The sequence below is a fragment of the Diplodia seriata genome (assembly GCF_021436955.1).
Source record: "Diplodia seriata strain FDS-637 chromosome Unknown scaffold_4, whole genome shotgun sequence".
Classification (NCBI taxonomy): Eukaryota; Fungi; Ascomycota; class Dothideomycetes; order Botryosphaeriales; family Botryosphaeriaceae; genus Diplodia; species Diplodia seriata.
In genome coordinates this window covers 1,086,102-1,104,692 of record NW_027117311.1, presented here as the reverse complement: position 1 = coordinate 1,104,692, position 18,591 = coordinate 1,086,102, and the positions used below count along the sequence as shown (strand labels likewise).

General features: G+C 58.5%; 7 protein-coding genes across 7 annotated transcripts; 3 read left to right on the top strand and 4 right to left on the bottom strand.

Annotated features, from left to right (window-relative positions):
• Positions 1 to 749: 749 nt before the first annotated feature.
• On the top strand, positions 750 to 2,167 carry SLS55_004194 (uncharacterized protein; the record flags this gene model as incomplete). The annotated part of the gene is made up of 2 exons (XM_066775653.1): positions 750 to 800; positions 881 to 2,167. The coding sequence occupies 2 exons, from the start codon at positions 750 to 752 to the stop codon at positions 2,165 to 2,167; spliced, it is 1,338 nt and encodes a 445-aa protein (XP_066633534.1).
• Positions 2,168 to 2,901: 734 nt separating this feature from the next.
• SLS55_004193 (uncharacterized protein) lies at positions 2,902 to 4,902 on the bottom strand (the record flags this gene model as incomplete). Its single annotated transcript, XM_066775652.1, has 1 exon — positions 2,902 to 4,902. One exon carries the CDS (start codon positions 4,900 to 4,902, stop codon positions 2,902 to 2,904), a length of 2,001 nt encoding a protein of 666 aa, XP_066633533.1.
• A 1,307-nt stretch (positions 4,903 to 6,209) lies between these two features.
• SLS55_004192 (uncharacterized protein) lies at positions 6,210 to 7,666 on the bottom strand (the record flags this gene model as incomplete). Its single annotated transcript, XM_066775651.1, has 4 exons — positions 6,210 to 6,676; positions 6,733 to 6,988; positions 7,065 to 7,349; positions 7,418 to 7,666. 4 exons carry the CDS (start codon positions 7,664 to 7,666, stop codon positions 6,210 to 6,212), a joined length of 1,257 nt encoding a protein of 418 aa, XP_066633532.1.
• Positions 7,667 to 8,352: 686 nt separating this feature from the next.
• Positions 8,353 to 9,738, bottom strand: SLS55_004191 (uncharacterized protein; the record flags this gene model as incomplete). Its single annotated transcript, XM_066775650.1, has 1 exon — positions 8,353 to 9,738. One exon carries the CDS (start codon positions 9,736 to 9,738, stop codon positions 8,353 to 8,355), a length of 1,386 nt encoding a protein of 461 aa, XP_066633531.1.
• Positions 9,739 to 11,357: 1,619 nt separating this feature from the next.
• SLS55_004190 (uncharacterized protein) lies at positions 11,358 to 13,173 on the top strand (the record flags this gene model as incomplete). Its single annotated transcript, XM_066775649.1, has 4 exons — positions 11,358 to 11,650; positions 11,701 to 11,986; positions 12,040 to 12,557; positions 12,945 to 13,173. The coding sequence occupies 4 exons, from the start codon at positions 11,358 to 11,360 to the stop codon at positions 13,171 to 13,173; spliced, it is 1,326 nt and encodes a 441-aa protein (XP_066633530.1).
• Positions 13,174 to 13,362: 189 nt separating this feature from the next.
• SLS55_004189 (uncharacterized protein) lies at positions 13,363 to 14,890 on the top strand (the record flags this gene model as incomplete). Its single annotated transcript, XM_066775648.1, has 2 exons — positions 13,363 to 13,586; positions 13,729 to 14,890. The coding sequence occupies 2 exons, from the start codon at positions 13,363 to 13,365 to the stop codon at positions 14,888 to 14,890; spliced, it is 1,386 nt and encodes a 461-aa protein (XP_066633529.1).
• Positions 14,891 to 15,042: 152 nt separating this feature from the next.
• SLS55_004188 (uncharacterized protein) lies at positions 15,043 to 16,485 on the bottom strand (the record flags this gene model as incomplete). The annotated part of the gene is made up of 3 exons (XM_066775647.1): positions 15,043 to 15,276; positions 15,344 to 15,701; positions 16,034 to 16,485. 3 exons carry the CDS (start codon positions 16,483 to 16,485, stop codon positions 15,043 to 15,045), a joined length of 1,044 nt encoding a protein of 347 aa, XP_066633528.1.
• Between the last annotated feature and the right edge of the window lie 2,106 nt (positions 16,486 to 18,591).

Sequence of the window (18,591 nt, the reverse complement as noted above, 5' to 3'; positions counted from 1 at the left end):
CAGGGAGCCATTCTAGACTACAGACGAGACTGCAATACTACATGCTTCTGAACTCGCCGGATAAGACGATGACGTGACTGCGAATAATTGAAGTAGGGATCATCCAGATGTGCGGACTCGAAGGGTGGTCGCATGAGCGAGGAGACATGGAGCGTCGCAGGACTTGAGATGTGGCACTGTGGCTGGTGGCACTAATGCAAGCTTCCCGAGCCTGCTATCTCTCGTAAAGTTGACCCTTTCGCTGACACAAATCTCCACGACCCCATCCACAGTGTGCCCACTCTCGTACCGCGCTCCCCCCTTCTCTCGGTGACGGCCCTGGGCAGCTGCGATCGCCGCGCACTTAGACGGGGAATGCTGACGCCGCGCCACCTCGCCTAACGCCGTGACGGGCTGTTGAGCCCAGCTGCAGATCCCCCGGTCACGCAGCAGACTCGCTTTCACCTAGCACCTTCGAGGTCCACCTCGGAACACCCTCCTTCTTCCAACCCACCGCGCGACACTGTCCACATTCCGCCGCTGGATCGCGGACCCTGGGCCGCCAATCGCTACCAAACGCTCATTGTCGCCGATACCGCTTCCGCTTCCGACCAGCACACTCGCCGCAACACGATATACGAAAGATTGCCACATCCTCCGCCGCAACAACACCGCCGGCGCTTGCACCGACCCACCACCATCCGACGGAACAGAAGGGAGAGGCCATCGCATATTACAGTGCTACTGCAGACAGGACACGCGCAAACACCATGTCTGAGGATAGCAAGGCGCAAGGCCCAGGCCTCAGCTTTGCGGACATTGTGAGCTCCCCTTCCCTCTCGGCGCAATCATTGGGACTGTATTTCGCGCGCGCGGTTTGCTGACGGCGACACAACGCCAGGCTGCGGGCATCGTAGAAGACTGTCTGTACAACATCATCCACGACATCGTGCTGCAGACGCACCGCGAGGAGAAGCTGCAGCGCATGCAGTCGGCCGCGACAACAGCAGAGCAAGCAGCGATAGCGGAGCACCAAGAGAACGCAGACAAGGCGACAGCAAAAGGAGGATCGGCCGCACCACAGTCGGCCGGGGGAGACTCACAGCAACCGGCGACGAGCGTGCGCATCGACACGGCGGCGGCGGCCTACGACAACGGGCGGGTGACGCTGCGCGGCAACCCGCTGAAGACGATGCCGGAGATTGTGTGCCCGCACTGCAAGCTGCCGCGGCTCAAGCACCCGATCGCAGGGCACGGGTCGCGGCTGCCGGACCTGAGCAAGAACTACTGCACGCGGCACCCGTTCGTCAGCCGCCAGGGCCACGACATCTACAACAACCCGTTCCCGACCGACATGGCCAAGACGAAGAAGGAGCGCGAGCTGATCAAGCGGCAAGAGAAGGACAACACGCCGTCGGGCGGGGGTAGCCAACACGGAGACGATTCACAGGAGAACAGCCTCTCGAAGCTCGCCGCGGGCGGCAAGCCGGCGTCGTATATCCCCTGGCACACGTGCCCGAATTGCAAGCGCAGCCTGCTCATCACCCGCTTCGCGCAGCATGCGGAAAAGTGCCTCGGCATCTCCGGCCGCCAGAGCAGCCGCAACGCCATGGCCAAGCTCAGCTCCTCGCAGGGCGGCGTCGGCAGCGCCGCCGCAGGCAACACTCCGTTGGGTAGTAGGGTCGGCACCCCCAATCCCGGCGGCAGCCAGGGCAATAAGATCGGGAAGAAAGAGGCCGCGCGCGATGGCGAGGGCGATGGCGACGACGACGGCGGTGGCGATACGCCGAAGAAGGTCAAGAAGAAGAGCAGCTACGTCAAAAAGGCTGACCGCGATCGTGACGGCGACGGCGGCGAGAGGCGCGACAAGGGTGGCACGAAGATCCTGAAGCTGAAGACGGGCAGCAACAGCGGCCCTTCGTCGAAGCGGCCGCCCAAGGAAGACAGGGACAGGAAGGAGGGCACGCCGATGAGCGGCACCGGCGGCAGCAAGAGGGACAGGTCAAGGGATGGACGCGATGGGGGCGACGAGCCGATGCCGAGGAAGAAGATAAAGCTGCTCAAGACGGAGAGCAACGCCAGCGACATGACGGATAGGGATAGGGGGGATACCAAGGAGCCGTCGAAGAAGAAGACCAGCGAAGACCAGTCGGCTACTGCGGGGAGCCCGGCAAGCACGGCGAGCTGATTGAATCTTCTCGTTTCCCTCACTTTCTATTTCTCTCACGGTCTTCATTTGCTTGCTGGGTCTTGGCATGTTGCCGTCGTATTTCCATTCTGTCCCGTCCGTGGTCCTCCTTTCGGGACTATGCACCCCTAGGCTTCCGGGGAAAGACTTTTTCTTTACCTTCATCTTCTTCTTCTTAATCACTTGCCCCCACGTTCCGTCCTTTTATTGGCCTTTGTTGATAGTGGATATTGATTGAAGCGGCATTATTGGCGTTTCCTGTTTGTTGATTTGTGTTTATTACTGGACATGGCTTTTGGTCGGTGGAAGCAAAGATACCTATGGCATCGAGTAGGGCCATCAACAATTTTTCTCTTGTTTGCCACTGTTTCATATGAGAGGAGAGTGAATCAGCTTTTGTTGCAGTGAGGAAACAAACCTACAGCTATTGAAAGGGTTTATCATTGGCTCGAGGCAACCACAGGGTAGTCAACATGAACGGTACCGAGAGGGAAGAGGAAGTGTCACACTGTTTTCCGAAGGACATAATGCGGCTGGGTGTACATATATATGCGCCCTCCGATGGAGCAGGACAAAAAGTATATATACAGTGAACAATCCCCCGAGTATGGACCCAAAGTAGGGAGGTAGCACGAGCTTCACTCATCTCTCGTCCAGGTCTTTCCTCTACCTCGGGGAAAACAACAGGATTTCCAAACACTCATAAACGATTCACTCGGTTTTCTCATCTCCCTTTAGACGTAGACGTACTCAACGGCGCAGGGTCCGTCCTCCTCCTCGGTGGACGCACCATCGACGGACGACGACGAGGTCGCGTCGGTGTCGGTGGTGCCCTTGTTGTTGCCGAAGCCAGGGAAGGAGGTGGGCCAAGCGGCGCCGGGGGTGAAGGCGGGCCAGTTGCCCCAGCTACCAGCGGAGGTGGCGGCAGCGGTGCTGTCAGCACCAGCGGCTTCAGAGCTAGCGACGGCCGTGGGAGCGACGCTCGAGGCGGCGGCGGTGGAGGGAACGGCGACCTGCGTGGATGAGCGAGTCTGCGTCTGGAGGGTGGTGGGGGTGGGGGTGGCCTGGGCAACGGAGGTGGAAGGGGAAGAGGCCTGGGCAACGGGAGTGGAAGAGGAAGAGGCCTCCGCGATCACGCCAGCGGCCTCGGCGGTGGACGACGCCTCCGAGGTGGAGGCGGCAACGCTGGAGACGGCGCTGGAGACGGGAGCGGCGGCCTGAGTGCTGGAGGAAGCCTGGGTCGCGGCCGAGGACGCACCTGCGCTGCTGGTGGAGCTGCTGCTACCGTCAAGAGACATGCAGGCGAAAGACATCTTCTTGGAGGTGGCGCTGGAGCCGCCATAGGCCACGGCCGTCGAGAGGTCCCAGGTCATGGAGACGTAGGGCCAGCAGATACGGCCGTCGCTCATGGTGACCATGTCGCCGGCAACATAGACGTCGGTGGCGCTGAAGGCGTCGCCGACCTTGGTGCCGGTGCTGTCGACCTGCTGGAAGAAGGTGCCCTTGAACTCACCCGTGCAGCCCATGGCGATGACGGGGCAGCTGGGGTTGGCGGCCTCCTCCCAGGTGACGAGGGCGTTGGACTCGCCGAAGGTGGCGACGTGGGCGTTGGAGCAGTCGTTGTCGCCCTGCTTGACCCAGTTAACCTGGCTGTCGCCATCGGCAGAGCCAACGGTGGAAGTGGCCTGCTCGCCCGCAAGGGTCTTCTTGTCGCTCATGATGGAAATGGCAATGTTGCGGTTGTTGGTGCGGTTGGTGACGGTAGTGTAGCCATCGCCCATCCATTCGTTAGTGGCGACGTCCTTGGCACCGCGGGAAACCCAGGAGAAGATGTACTTGGAAGAGCTGCCGAAGCGAGCCAGACCGCTGTAGGAGCCGGACATGCCACCCATGGGCTCACCAGAGCCACCGTTGGTGGTGTTCTCGTTGGAGATCTTCTGGCCGGCGGTGGTCATACCGGTGGCACCGGTGTTCAGCCAGATGGCACCCTGGTCCTCAGAGCAGATGGAGGCAAAGGGAGCAGCATCGGCGGCCTCGAAAGCGATACCGGTGTTGTGGCTGCATCCCCAGGAGCTGGAAGCACCGTCGATGGTGGTCAGGGTGCCGTCCTCCTTGACGTACTCGATAGAGTCGCCGAAGTGGCCGGAAGCATCACCAGAGTAGTCAGTCACGACGAAGTAAGCACCGTACATGCTGGCCTCCGAAGAGTAGACGAGGTCACCGTTCATGTCAGGGGAAGCAGAGAGACCGTCGGAAGCGTGGACACCGGGACCGCCGAGCCAGGTCTTCCAGGTTTGCTTGCCGCTGGTGTAGCGGTAGAGGACGGCAACAGGGGTGTCGGAGGGAGGAGCATTGGTGGTGCCAGAGGGCATGGCCTCGTTCACAAGGATGGCGAAACCATCGTCATGAGCGACGAGACCACCGGCCTCCTTGGCGCCAGAGACGGTGACGGTGGTGCCGGTGGCCTCGAAGGTGGAGGGGTCGAGCTGCTGGACGTGGACGTCGGTCTCACTGCTGTCGAGGTAGGCAAGGTAAGCACTCTTGCCGTCGGGAGAGACAGCAAAAGGAGTCCTGCGGTGGTGGGGGATGCTGGTCCAGTAGGCCTCCTTGACGGGGCCGAAGTCGAAGTCGAGGGCCAGGCTATCCACGTGGGTCTCAAGGTTGGACTTGGTAAGGGCTGCGGTGGTGCTCTGCACAGCAGAGAGCAGCAGCAAAACGAAGGAAGGCGCCAGCATGCTGGGCAGAGTTCAAGGAATGACGGTTAAAGAATGAATGGCGAAATAGATTCGTGCCGAGCCAAGTAGGGGCGGCTGGCGGGTTGTATATGTACCTGGCGGCGACTTCATCACGCAGTACGAGAGTGCGGACATTTGCAGCCCCGCGGCACAGGCACAAGGCGTGTTTTGTTTTGATGGGGCTCGGCGGAGGTTTGACCAAGAGAGGCGGCGGTCCTTACTCGTTTGAAACCGAGCAGGGGTACGGGGCCGGGAGATCTCGTTTCACGCCTGCCTTACGGAAACCGGCTGTCAGTGCACGCCTCGTCGAGGTTCCGCTGATGGCTCGTCTGCTGCTTGCTGGCGGTGCGCCGACCTGCTTGGGCGCCGGGCGAGGAACGCGGCGCGGCTCAAGAGGCTGCAACGCGACTCTGGCCAAGGACCGTGACTTGAGCACAACGCCACAAACTGGAGACCAGTGAGGGGGGACGGCCTGTGTAATCTCCGCAGCGGCTTGGTCGGGGCCAGGAGGCAGAAAACATGTCAAACAACGCCAAGTCGCGGTGGATGAATCGATCGGATTGTTGCAAGCCGGGATGTGCAGCACCGCTGTACCATGTGTGTACTCGTAATAGCTGGGCCAAGGGACAGCGGTGTACATACATGGGAGCGGGGGCGGTAGCAGACAGATGACGGCACGTACATGGCGACAAGGTATGGGCGGCAAGGCGGCGGCAAACGGCCAAGGTGATGCAGGGGCGCCGGTGGGTTGAAGGAGGCGTGATGGACGGTGGACGGTGGACGGTGGACGGGGCGTGGGAGGGCAGGCGCGAGCCGCACGCGAGCCCCACGCGAATGCAGGTGAGAGCCACAGAGCTGGCCAGACCCCATGGAAGCTCCGAGCATCCACCCGGCCCGAGTTTCCAGAACACCAGCGTGCCGGCAGGTCACGCCGGACTGCCGGATCCCGGCTCGGATGCGGCCTGCCATCACACCATCCGCCTTGTGGTCTCCGCCGTCTCCAACCCACCTATCCTACCTCTTTCATGTATCTACAAGGCCGGCCTTCTTTCACTCACGACCCCTCCCGGCCGCTCCTGTATGATTCGAGACAGTTGCTCATGACACGGCAACATCCGTCATCCACCGTCACGGTATTCGTATTCGATTATATTATAACGTATTTCCTTCCTACCCGCTTCGGAAGTTACCCCACTCATGAGATCTGAAGGCAGAGCTTAATTCGCGAATGTGCTGTGCTCCTCCAGATCGAACACTTCCTAGTTGACCCTTCGTTCTTACTCTCCAGTGGTTGCTCTCTGCTGCCCTCAATTGCTCGACGGCCTGTCTCCCGGGTACTCCACTCGCCTGACAACGCTACCATTGCAGCCTGCGATATTCTGGATGCCGGCCAAGCCCATGCTCTGGTCTAGATCCGCAAGGATGCCCTTCATCACGTCGCGCGCTCCAGCTTTACCCGAAATTCCAAGCCCGTAAACCCATGGTCTGCCGATACACACGGCCTTTGCCCCGAGCGATAGTGCTTTGATGACATCTACCCCCGTCCGCACACCGCTGTCGAACAGAATCGTCAGTTTGTCCCCGACTGCCGACGCAATCTCTGCGAGCATGGTCAATGAGCCAATCGCGCCGTCGAGCTGGCGGCCACCGTGGTTCGAGACAATGATGCCTTGCACTCCCACTTCCACCGCTTTGAGGGCATCGTCGGGATGCTGGATGCCCTTCAGGATAATGGGACCGTCCCAATTCTTCTTCAGAAACTCGATGTGGTCCCCTTCATCCCATGTCAGCAGCCCGTCCCGACCTCTACGCTTCTCTTCCAAAACTTACAGGTGTGTGCTACACCGGAGAAGCAGATTTTCACCCACTCCCGCCCCGCAGCTATGATGTCGTCCTCGACCTCCTTTCCGTGACTCTCCTTGAACTTGCGCCTGAAGACCGGATCCGAAAACGCGACCTCGCACCCGATGCCCTTGACGAACGGCACGTACGCCTGGTCCAAATCCCACGGCCGCCAGGCCATCGCCCACGTATCCAGCGTCACCACAAGCGCGCTGTAACCGTTGCTCCTCGCGCGGTTGAGCAACTACCCAAACGTTAAAACACCGACCGGATAAGACAAGAATGACCCGGAGACATGCAACAAGGATGGAGAAACTCACAGACACGGTAACCTCATCATCATGCGGCCAGTACAGCTGGAACCACCTCTTCCCACCGGGACCGTTCGCCTTGGCCACGTCCTCGATGGTCGACGAGGCGGCGGTGCTGAGGACGTAGGGTACCCCGATCTGAGCCGCGACCTCGGCGACGCCCGTCTCTTTGTCCTCGTGGAAGATAGACTGGACACCGACGGGCGAGAAGAGCAAGGGCGTCTCGTACCGCTCGCCGAAGAGCTCGATCTGCATGTCGCGATTGGTCGTCGGTTGCAACATGCGCGGGATGAGCTGCGTATATCATCATCAGCGATCTACAAAGGGAACAAAAAGAGAATCGACATGAACCAAACCCATACCTTCCACGTCCTAAACGCCGCGCGATTCGCGTCCATGGTCGCCCGCTCGCCCGCGCCGCCCGCGATGTACCGGAAGCTGCGCGCGTTCATGTCGCGCTCCGCCTGCGCCTCGAGCTTGTTCGGGTCCGTCGTCACGGCAGGAAAGATGTTGTGCATCATGCCCTTGAAGTATATCTCGTTCTGGAATGCGCCGTACTTGCGCGCCCCCGCATCATTGGGGGCGGGCGGGACGTTTTGCGCGGTCGCCATTGTTTCTCGTCTTTTCTATTCCAAGAACACTTTTTTTTCTGTTGCTCTCCTCGTCTCCAATCGAAGTGGCTTTCGCCTTTGGATTACGGTGTTGGTGGTGGTGGTGGGGTTCCGGAATGCCGAGACTGCGAGGAGCAGGGATGAAGAAGTCAGCCAGGAGGGGAGGAGGAGGATGATTGCAAAGTGGCCGGGTGTCCTGCTTTGTATGAGAGGTGGTTGTGATGCTACGTAAGTATAATTCCGCTGTGGGGTAGTTCAGCCTCGGGGTTCGGCTGAGGGATGGGGCTGCGACTGGGTGCGGAACGGGCAGCTGCTCCTGCTAAGCAATGCGGGGAAGCTTGGGCTCTGGCGCAATAATGTCGGATGTGCAGCTTATGTCTGGAACAGTATCGATTCGCACCCTGAGCAATTTCCTTCTTCCACTGTCTTCCTTTTGCTCTTGACGTGCGTAAGTGAAGCGATTGGGGGCGTCGAGGGAGTTTTGGCACATCTCCTAGTACATCCCTCGGAGTATCGGTTGGATTCACGACCGAGTGAAATCATCGATCTTCTGCTCGAGACGATCCTCGTTTGCTTGACGTAGCGGTCGGAAAAGTACAGAAAACAAGGCGATCAGTTTCGCTTTAGTCTTGTTACGGTATCGAGCGAGCATCGCCCCACAGTGATCAACTAGGTACCATCCACCTTCACTCAGCCGCATAAGCCATCAGCCCGGGCTCCACCAACCTCCTATCTGGATACGTCAACAAATTAACCCCGGCAAGTACAAGCACCGCCTCCGTCCCCAACAGATCTTCCAACCCCAGCCCGGGCGCCAGCGCCGTCGCGCACACTCGATCCAAATCCAGCCTGTCAATCATCCCCGGGCCGTCGTGCGTCAGGGCGTCGACGACGAGCTCGTACGTCAGCGGATTCACCAGCATGCTTTCGTGAGTGTAAAAGCCCGCGGCGGGGCCCTTGCCCGCGCACACGACCTGCGTCTCGGCGTTCGTCGTACCCACCCCTCTCTCGTCGCCGATGAAGGCGGACGCCCCCGGGCCCGACTGCGGCTGCACGATCTCGTCGAGGAAGCCCGAGAAAACGGACGTCGTGGGCACGTACGCATCAGCGCCGCCCGCCGCGCGCAGCGTCGACACGAAGCGGCTGGTGTACTGCTGCTGGATGACCGAGGGCGCGCAGGGACCCAGGCCGGGAGTGCCGCCGCCGGCAGAGAGGCAGATGGCGTTGGCCAATACGGTGCCGTGGAAATCGGCGCTGACGGGGACGAAGTCGGAGACGAGAGCGCGGGTCGACGGCCAGTAGGTGAAGGCCCATTGGGTGTCGAGCCCGCCCTGCGACCAGGAGATGACGGAGACGTTGGCGGCGTTGGAGGTGCCTGAGATGTAGTTGATAGCATAGGCGACGTACTCGGCGTTGGTCTGCGCGTCGCTTAGGAGCGCATCCGGTATGTTCAGCCACACCGGGTCAGCGTAAGGAACGTCGGTCAGGAGCTTGCGCAGGTTCGAGGCAAAGTTGATGCCGCCATAGGTGCCGGTTCCCGGCACGAAGATGACAGGAGGTTTTTCGCCGAAAGTGAAGGAAGGAGGGATGTAGATTGCCTGGCGCAGCTGCTGCTCACTGAGCGAGTAGGGCGCGTCCGAGGGCGACTTCCTCGGATATACGGGTGTTGCGGGTTCGCGGGGGTTGTTGTTGGTTTGGGAATTCTCGCCCGCGGGGAGGATGCCGAGGGCTTCCGTTATCGTCAGAGTGGTTAGGCCGGTACTGATTTGGTTTGCTATGTTCTTGTATATGTTTGTTGGCGTTGCCGAGTAAACCTGCTTGAGTCGGTCCTGTGCTTGTTCCACGCTGGTGGGCTTTGATGCCGGATGGACCAGCTTGAGCTGGGACAAGATAGCAGTAGGATCTGTAAGGCCATTGAGAGTTCCCAAGATGTCGCTCAGAAGTTGCCTTTTGTCGAGCTCTTCAACAGCAGCATGCGGCTCGAGTCCAGTCGCAGGAATTGGGGCCGGGATACCGGTGGCGTGGTGGAATAGAAGCGCACTAAATATGTGGCAAGCACTGAACAAACGCATTTTGAACTACGAGGCGACACCTACAGATAGTACGTGCAGAAAATTGACACTTGCTCGCGTGAAGCTCGAGTTCTATATACCACGGATACTGCATGTACCAGCGGGGAAATTTCGCCATTTCCAATAGCTGAAGCTAGTTGGGTGAGGGGAGAAATTGGGAAGTGTGAATAGGCTCTGCACCGCAAGACACGGCAACTGCTTACCTGCAGCTTGAGCCCAATGAGAAGGCCGGCAGCAGAGACGAAGCTTTTGGGAAACGCAACATGACGTCCGCAATAGTCAAAACATGGTTTGATCACAGCGAGCTCGCTTACCCTCTACTTAGCTGCGGGGAGAAAGGGCGCGAAGGCAGACTGCCTTTTCATTTTTGGGTAGGCCGTGACTGGGATAAATCCAATAGACAAGGCAATCTTTCCCAAAGCGGCGTAGCGAGACGGCTACTCCGCGGTGGGAGCCTCGGGCCATGGAAAGTTGGACGGATGTGGTGATGGTCGAAGAAGTCAAAGTCCTGATGGGATAGACGGGCAACTCCAGAGCTTGGCCGGTGGAGCAGGGTGGACGCGGGCTGGCTGAGCTGGTACTCGACCCTTGCGAAGTATTGCGGCTGGAATACGGGACGGCCCATCTGGATCACAAGATCGGCGACGATCATCAGCGATGGACGCGCTGTTGGTGGGGATGATGGTGAGTGCCGCGGCACTGAAGTAGCGAGGACATGGCGAGCCGGGCGGTGGCTTGTGTGTGGGAGATGAGTAGAGTTGTGATGGGGAAAGAGCAGGAGGCAAGCTTCGGCCAGCGTTTCATCCGCCTGACTCGGCTCTTTCCTCCCAGCTGCACCCCCGAGCCACGCCCTTGCCTCTTCCCCTGCATGTGGACTACGTCTTCTCTGTGGGCTCTTTTTCATTCAGACATGATGCATCGCGCATACACCAGCTTCGTCCAAGACCCTCGATATAAGCTGCAACCGCGCTCTCCTGTACCGCCCGAGGCTAAGCACGCGGTCGCGATGGCGCTGCGCCGGGTTGAATTTGCCGATCAGCTTTACGCCTTCTGCTCCTCTTTCCTGTTGCCCCGTCACGATAGGTCTCCTTGACGCTTTGCTTCTCGAACCACCCCATCGGCAACTCCGTCCCCGCATATTCTTCTAATCAGCAGTCACAAGAACTCGCCAAAGAAGAACCCAGACTGTTATCAGGGTCCGGCAGGCAGCCGCACTTGAAGCCACACTCCTGGCGTCTTGGCAACTATGCCTGTGCCTGACATCCTCGAGGTGCTAGATTGTTCCCAATACGTGCCTCGGCCCGCCTCACATCTACTTATGGCCGTCTCGCCAGGCCGCTTCCCTGTCTTCACATCCATGTTGTGGCTTGGCGAGCGCCCGTTGCGCCATCAAACGCGGCACTTTCCTTCACCACTTCACACAACTGTCGGTGGCGGCTTCTCTAGAACAGAATCTGGACTTCGTGGGAGACTCTTTCCCCCCATCCGTGCTGAAGCTGAGAGAGGCGTAATGGATAAAGTAGTGGCCAAGCTCGCTTCCATGCATTCCTGTGTACACCGACCTTCGTTTTCGCGTTTTCCGCCTCGTGCCATCTTTCGTCTGCATCTCTGGCTTTGCGATGCTGTTCTCCCCACTCAAGGGGCTGCTCAGCGCCCAGCTCCTGTTTGGCATTGCCGAGCTGAGCAACGCTCAACAATATGCCGGAGAGAACATCACCACCTCCCTACCCGTCGTCCCCGGCGCCGAGATCACTTACTTCAACATCAAAGATACCAATAGGAAAAATACCACACTCATCAACTACATGTCCCTGAACAGCACGGGCCAGAGGCCGGATCCCAGGGCACTCAAGCGGGCCGTCATCGTCGTCCATGGCCTTAACCGTGACCCGAACACATATATGAGCAACATGTAGCATCCAAACGCGTCCAATTGACCTACTCATCACTAATCCCTACTAGGCTCTCGGCTTTGGCTCAAGTTACTGGCCATCCTGAAGTGAGCACGGACAGTGTCGCCATCCTCGCCCCTTACTTCACCAACGGGGACGACAAGAGTACCGGGGGTTACCCTTGGGTTGACGGCAAAGGCTCTACCACCTCTGCGCTTGTCTGGAAAGGATCCCAGTGGGCTTCCGGAGCGAACAACCAATATCCGAAGACGCAGACGACCGTTTCCTCCTATGCCGTCATGGACCAGCTGACGACGTATTTCGACAACAAGACACTTTTCCCTAACATCAACCAGGTAGGCGCCTTGGCTCTAGGCTCATCACAAGCCATGTTGACATGTCCGACCAGATCGTGGTTGCGGGTCATTCGCTGGGCGCACAGACGGTGCAAAGGTACTGCGAAGTCGGTGACAACCTGAGTACGAGAACACCTGTAGTGTACTGGATCGGCAATCCAAACAGCTTCGGCTGGATGAGTCTGGACCGACCGATTGACTATTCCTCGTGTCCCGCCTATGACGACTGGCGCGATGGCTTGTCGTCTTACACAAACACCTACGGCGCTACTGTGGTCAACGCCGGACGCGATGCTGTCCTGAGGAATTACAACACCAAGAAAATCGCTTACGCCCGAGGCACTCTGGATCTGGGAGACGATTCCTCCGGCTGCGGTCCCACCACTACTGGTGCTAATCGACACGAGCGTTTCTTCAACTTCATCCGAGCCTTTCCGCCCACTAACTTGTGTACCATCGATTACGCTCCGATAGGACACGATGCGGGCAGTATGTTTGCTTCACCCGCGGGACAAGCCCGGCTTTTCCTGGATAACTTCGACGGCGCGGGATCCAAAGCCTTCGATTTCGGGTACCCTCGCCTCCAGACCGGAGATGACCCTTATCCCGATCCCTCTCAGAGCTCTGCCGTAGCCCCTGTGTCTCCCGGATCATTCTCCAGTATGATATACCAAGGATGTTACTCTGATCCAGGCTCCGTATTGCCCTTCAAGGCTTACTCTCGTGACGACAACACCATTGATTCATGCACAGCTACCTGTGCCCGGCAAGGTTATAAGATTGCTGGACTCGAATTCGGCGTCGAGGTATGAAAAGCTACTCCCGTATCGGATTATCAGTAATAACGATGCATGTAGTGCTGGTGTGGAAATAGTATGGGCTACAAGGCCCAAACAACCAGCGACCAAGCCTGCACAATGGCCTGCGCTGGCAATTCTTCTCAAATATGCGGAAACAGCTACCGTCTTTCTGTCTTTTCCACGAGCAACATCACCACCGATGTCAAGCCGTCTTCTCCTCAGCAAGTTGGGTCTTATTCACTCCTCGGATGTTACAGCGAGGCCACTTCTGGGAGAGCACTGTCAGCGAGGAGCACATCGCAGGTTGATATGACTGTCGAAGGCTGCGCTAAATACTGCTCTGGCTACTCCTACTTCGGTGTTGAGTATGGTGCTGAGGTGAGCTAAGTACAGTCTATGCCAGTCATTCAATACTAACTTCCACCAGTGCTACTGCGGAAATACCGTTGAGTGCTCAAGTGTCTCCTCGCTGGCCGCGAACTGCACAATGGCTTGCGGCGGCAACACCACCGAATATTGCGGTAATGCTGGCTACCTGAACATGTACGCCCTGCCTTCAAATACTGGGCCCTCTGCATGCCCTTCATCCACAAGTATCTCTATATCAACTACGCGGACAACGAGCTCAGGATCCTCAACGATCTCCTCAACGATCTCAACGATCTCTTCAGCGATCTCCTCATCAACGACCCCCTCAATGACCTCCAGCTCTGCAATGACCTCTGGCTTCACAAGTACTACCGGTACTTCCTCCTCGGCCGCTTCTTCAGCCACTGCTCTAGCCTGTCCGGCTGCCAACGGTACGACGTACACTTCAAAAAACAACAAAAACTATTTGATTGAATGCTACACGGACCACTGTAAGCCATCCAAGCTCTCTTTCATTTTCACGCTGACTGACTTTGTTTTAGATGCTGGTGACATGCTGACTACTTCTACGAGCACATTGGAGCTCTGCATCGATTCGTGCGATGCCAATGCCGGATGTGTTGACGTGGCCTGGGTTTACGGATCCTGCTATCTCAAGAGCTCCGTCGGTTCCGCCATCTCCAACAATGCCGTTCTAGGTGCGAAGCTCGTCACCAGTTCTTTGTCGTCATCGTCTTCGACTACCGCTTCTTCAAGTGGCAACTCCGTTACCGCCAGCTCCTCCATTGGGTCTTCAACCACCAGCTCCTCCGCGACCCCATCCGCATCGACCATTTCCTGCCCCGGCTCCGACGGCAAGACCTTCGACGCACCCCGCGGCCAGAAATTCCTCATTGAATGCGGCACCGACCACCAAGGTGGTGACATGGGCGCGCCCACGTACCCGGGCAGCTTCGCCGCCTGCATGTCCCAGTGCGACTCGACCGATGGTTGCGTCGACGTGTCGTACGTCTCAAACGGACCCTGCTACCTGAAGCGCACGCTCGGCGCCTCCCTCGCAAACTCGGCCATCTGGGGGGCGAAGCTGGCCTCTAGCTTGCCGAGCGGCATCGCGGCCAAGGGCTGCTATACAGACTCGGCGACGACGCGCGCCTTCCCGACCCAAATCTACGCGAATTCTTCCAACACGCCCGGCCTCTGCGCGTCGGCGTGCCGGGAAAAGGGGTACAAGTACGCCGGCACGCAGTACGGCTCCGAGTGCTGGTGCGGCCCCTCCCTCCCAACGAACACGGCTCTGGCGTCCGACTGCTCGAGCGCCTGCGCCGGCGACCCCGCGCAGACGTGCGGCGGCGGCTTCCGGCTCTCCGTGACCGAGGACACGGCGTGGACGCAGAAGTTCTTCGCGCGGCAGACGTACGGGACGTGGAGCCTGCTGAGCTGCTACCGCGACAACGTCGACGGCAAGCGCACGCTGGCGACGGGCGTCTCGATCGACTCCGGTTCGGCGACGGTGGCCAAGTGTCTGGATGCGTGTGCGGCGAAGGGGCTCGCGTACTGCGGCGCCGAGTACTACTACGAGTGCTACGGAGGCGCAGCGAAGCCGGCTGACGGCCTGGCGGTTGCGGGCGTCGCGGATCCGCTACTGGCGGGGTGCAACTATGCGTGCTCGGGCAACGCGACGGAGGCTTGCGGAGGGGCGGACAGGCTTTTGGTCTATGTCAATAATGGAGCGTGACGCGTGATCGATTACCCACTCATATAGATGTTCCCTCTCTTGGGCGCATCGTTAATGTAATACCCCTCTTACCCGGGAATAATCATAGAGACAGTCGACCACCTTTGTTTTTTCCCGTTGCGTAGTTGTTTTTTTCATTTCTTCATTTCATGCTAATCATCTGCCGGCTTTTGGCCGTAGGTAAAGTAAAACTTGACGTGCGTCTTCCACTTGCAGTACAAGAACTCATTCCGGACCGCCGCCAGCAGTGTCTCGATCTGCGGCATGTCCCAGTCTAGCACGCGGCTGAAAATGGCCAACGACGTCGGCGCCAAGCCCTCGAAGGCGTTGAGCAATGCGCACTTGCCCACCTCTAGGTTTTGTTTGTCCCAGGTGCCCATGGGTATCTGGAGTGCGTGCTACTGCTCAGCCTCCGATAAGGTGGGGGAAGAAGGGGAAAAGAGATGGACCTACCTGGATGATTTCCTGCGTGACATTGACGAAGCCAGCCTTGATCATATGCTCCTTCTGCTCGTGGGCGCGGTTGAAGCGCTTGCCGATGCGGGAGGTGGCGTCGTCCATGGTCTCCTGCCAGTACTGGATGTTGCTGTGCTCGAATCCCGGCTCGTCCGAGTAGAACCAGGCCGAGATCTCCTGCGACTCGGCCCAGCCGCCCGGCCGCAGGTGCTCGAACGACTGCTGCCACAGCCGGGCCCAGTCGGCGATGCCCGGGTACAGGTAGCGCACGTGCACGTAGTCGAACGACTCCCTGTCGGTGAAGACCCAGTCTGACTCGGCATCGTCGATAATGAAGTGGCAGTTGGGCGCCGTCCTGTGCATGTGAGTCATTCACCTCTAGAACTTAGTGCAGCGGGAGATTGTCCATACCATTCAGGCTGTATGACGCTCAGGTCGGTTCCTGCATTGCCGATTAGCTGTCATTGCCGTAGTCTCGAGTATCACACCCACAGCGAGTCGCAGAGATTTTGCCCTTCCATTCCCCACAGAGGATCCCACCCTCCCTGCGCGGGTAGTTGAAGCGTGTATCCGGATGTAAAGGCAGATCTTTAAATTACACAAAAACATCCAAACACAGCCTCCAAGTACCCAAGGCAAAACGCGAGGCGGAAGCGAAGGTTGGAGAGGAGAAGGGAAAAAGAAAACCCACCAATGACCTGCGCTTCCGGATGCGCATCGGCGAAATCCAAGGCCCAAAGACCAGTGCCGGTGCCGACGTCTAGGACGCGTCGCGGGGTCTCGGATGACAGTTCGTCATGCTCGAATTTCAGCGGGGCGCGATACAGCTCGCCCTTCAGCACGAGGCCGAACCAGTGCTGGATGAGGTCGAGGCGGTCCTGCTCGCGCTCGTCCTCGGGCAGCGGGTAGGCGCCCTCGCGGTAGGCGTGGTAGCGGCGGCCGTTCTCGTAGCGGCCTTCGTAGATGGAGGCGCTGACGGATTGGGTGATTTCTTCGAGGAAGGCCTCCGACGCCGTCTGCGACCTGGCGCCGGCGCTCCCGCCCGACGAGTCTTCGGCGAGAGGCGGAGAGGCGAGGTTGGTGTCGTTGGCGTTTGCTTGGGCGGACCCTCGATCGTCGGCGCTGACGCCCGAGGCCATGGTTTTGGGACTGTTCTTTTTCCTTTTTGTTCCTCCTGCTCCCTTGTGGCGGGATGGGGGCGAGAAAAAAAAAGACGAATTGCGCTCTGGGAATCACAGATAAGCGAGGGAGCTGCTTCCTCTTCAGCGCTCAGAAAAAGAATCGAGCAGCAGCAGCAGCAGCAGCGACTAGGGGGCAATGGAAAGAGCGGGCGGGCTGTTCCTTCCCTGATTTTCGCTTTCCCTTTTCGCGCGGGACAAATGCGGCGGACCCAGAGCGCTGGAAGCCAGTGTGCACCGTCTTGTACTTATGGATGGGCCCCGCGAGCCCCCCGCATGTTTTCATGCGACGTAAGTGGGCTCTTCTGCGCTGCCGCCCCTCTCCCACGACAAGGGGGGCCCAATCGCCGGATCGCTCGTCACGTGACCCACTGATTCAGCGAACCCTGCGGTGAACCACGTACGTGTACGTCGCCCATTCACCACGTTCGCTTTCTCTCCTTCTCCTCTCACGACATTCGCCACTGCGCTGCAGCGGTGCATCGACGGCCCTTTGGTCTGTGGGCGCGGGAACATGTGCAGTGCTAACCAGGGGAGCCAGAGAGCGTTGTCAGCTGCTGCAGGGAACTACCCGAGGAGGTGCAGATCTTCAGCTCGCTGGGCCGGTGGCCCCGAAGACCAGTAGCACTCGATGGACATCATTGAGACAATCACCTCATCACCTGAGCCTTACACCGTATCCGGCTTCGAGTCAGCCCCAAGCCTCCCTGCATGAGTGGCCAAGAAGTCAGAGGTCACGTCTCGGATGGGCTTCTTCCGACACCAAACCCCTCCAACCCTTTTCAACCTTTTCCACCCAACCAGCAGTAATCCTTATTTACACTTCAAAAGCTTTCCACTTCCATTGAGACCAGACTCTACATCGGCACGTGTTTAATATTCGTTTCGTTGAGATACTGCTACGAGTGCTGTATCCGAGTCTTTCGGATTTTTCGACCTTGGAGCAACTCACACGAAGACTGTAACGGTCCCTTGCAAAAACAAAGAGGCCGGAAGCAAGACAACTTCCCTGATCGACCCTTTCGCTAAAGCTGAGTCGCATTTAGGAGACGCACACTTCGGGGGATGGCCAATTACTCGAGAGACGGAAGCAGCTCAGAGAAGGGCTCCACTATTGTTCAAGCGCATCTCCTACCTGTGACATGACAGATCTGTGGGTTCATCTTCTACCGCCTCTGACGCTCAGTAAAAAAACACTTCACGGCAGCGCCTGAGAAGCCCACCCCCCTTTACTGTTGATGCCATGCAAATTTTCCAGGTCGAAGGATTCTCGGCGATGTGATTGATCGCCCCATCAATCATCAGTGGTGGGTACGGATCTACCGGCCGAGATCTTTCGCACTGCTTTTTCCGCCTAGGAAAAATTCAGAGGCAAAAGAAAGAAACACCAGCCGCCAATGACGACCTCTGACGGATTTTTGGCGCATTCTTCGGCATAGCTAACAAGGGGGTCGAAAATGAAAGTGGGCCTCGTCAAACTCGCACTCCTCCATTCGACACTGATTTTCAACCCCTTTAACGGACGGCTGGTTTAGTAGGAGACCATCGATCGACCGGGTTCTCGAATCTCAACAGACCGATTTGGCGGGGCGTTGAAGCTCAATTTGCCCGGAGTCTGGTGCAAGGCCCTCTTGACGACGTAAGCCTTTGTCCCTCCAGAGACAGGCATTCCTGCAACGTCACTCGAGCTTTGGGCATCTGAGTTCATCTCACCAGCAAAAATGGATGACGGGGAAGCACCCGTTTGGCCAGAGCTGTCTTTCACTCTTTTTTCTTTTCCTCCTCTCGGGAAGTGAAGCGAGCATGTGTAAGTGGGCACAGCCCGTTCCGCTAGGGCGTATAGGCACAGCGGCGGAAGGCCGGTATACTAGCCTTCGCCATGTCCACCGCGCGGGCACTAGTCCCAATGGATCCCAGAGCTTGGACTGGTGGCTAGAATGACAGCTCGTCGTTCGCTTTCCGCAAACGACGATCTTGGCGGGCCAGCGTTCAACCCGAGCCGTGTGGCGCTAGAGGATGGAAGATGCGGTTCATCAGTCGCGAGGCAGCAAGATCGGCGAGCCCCTG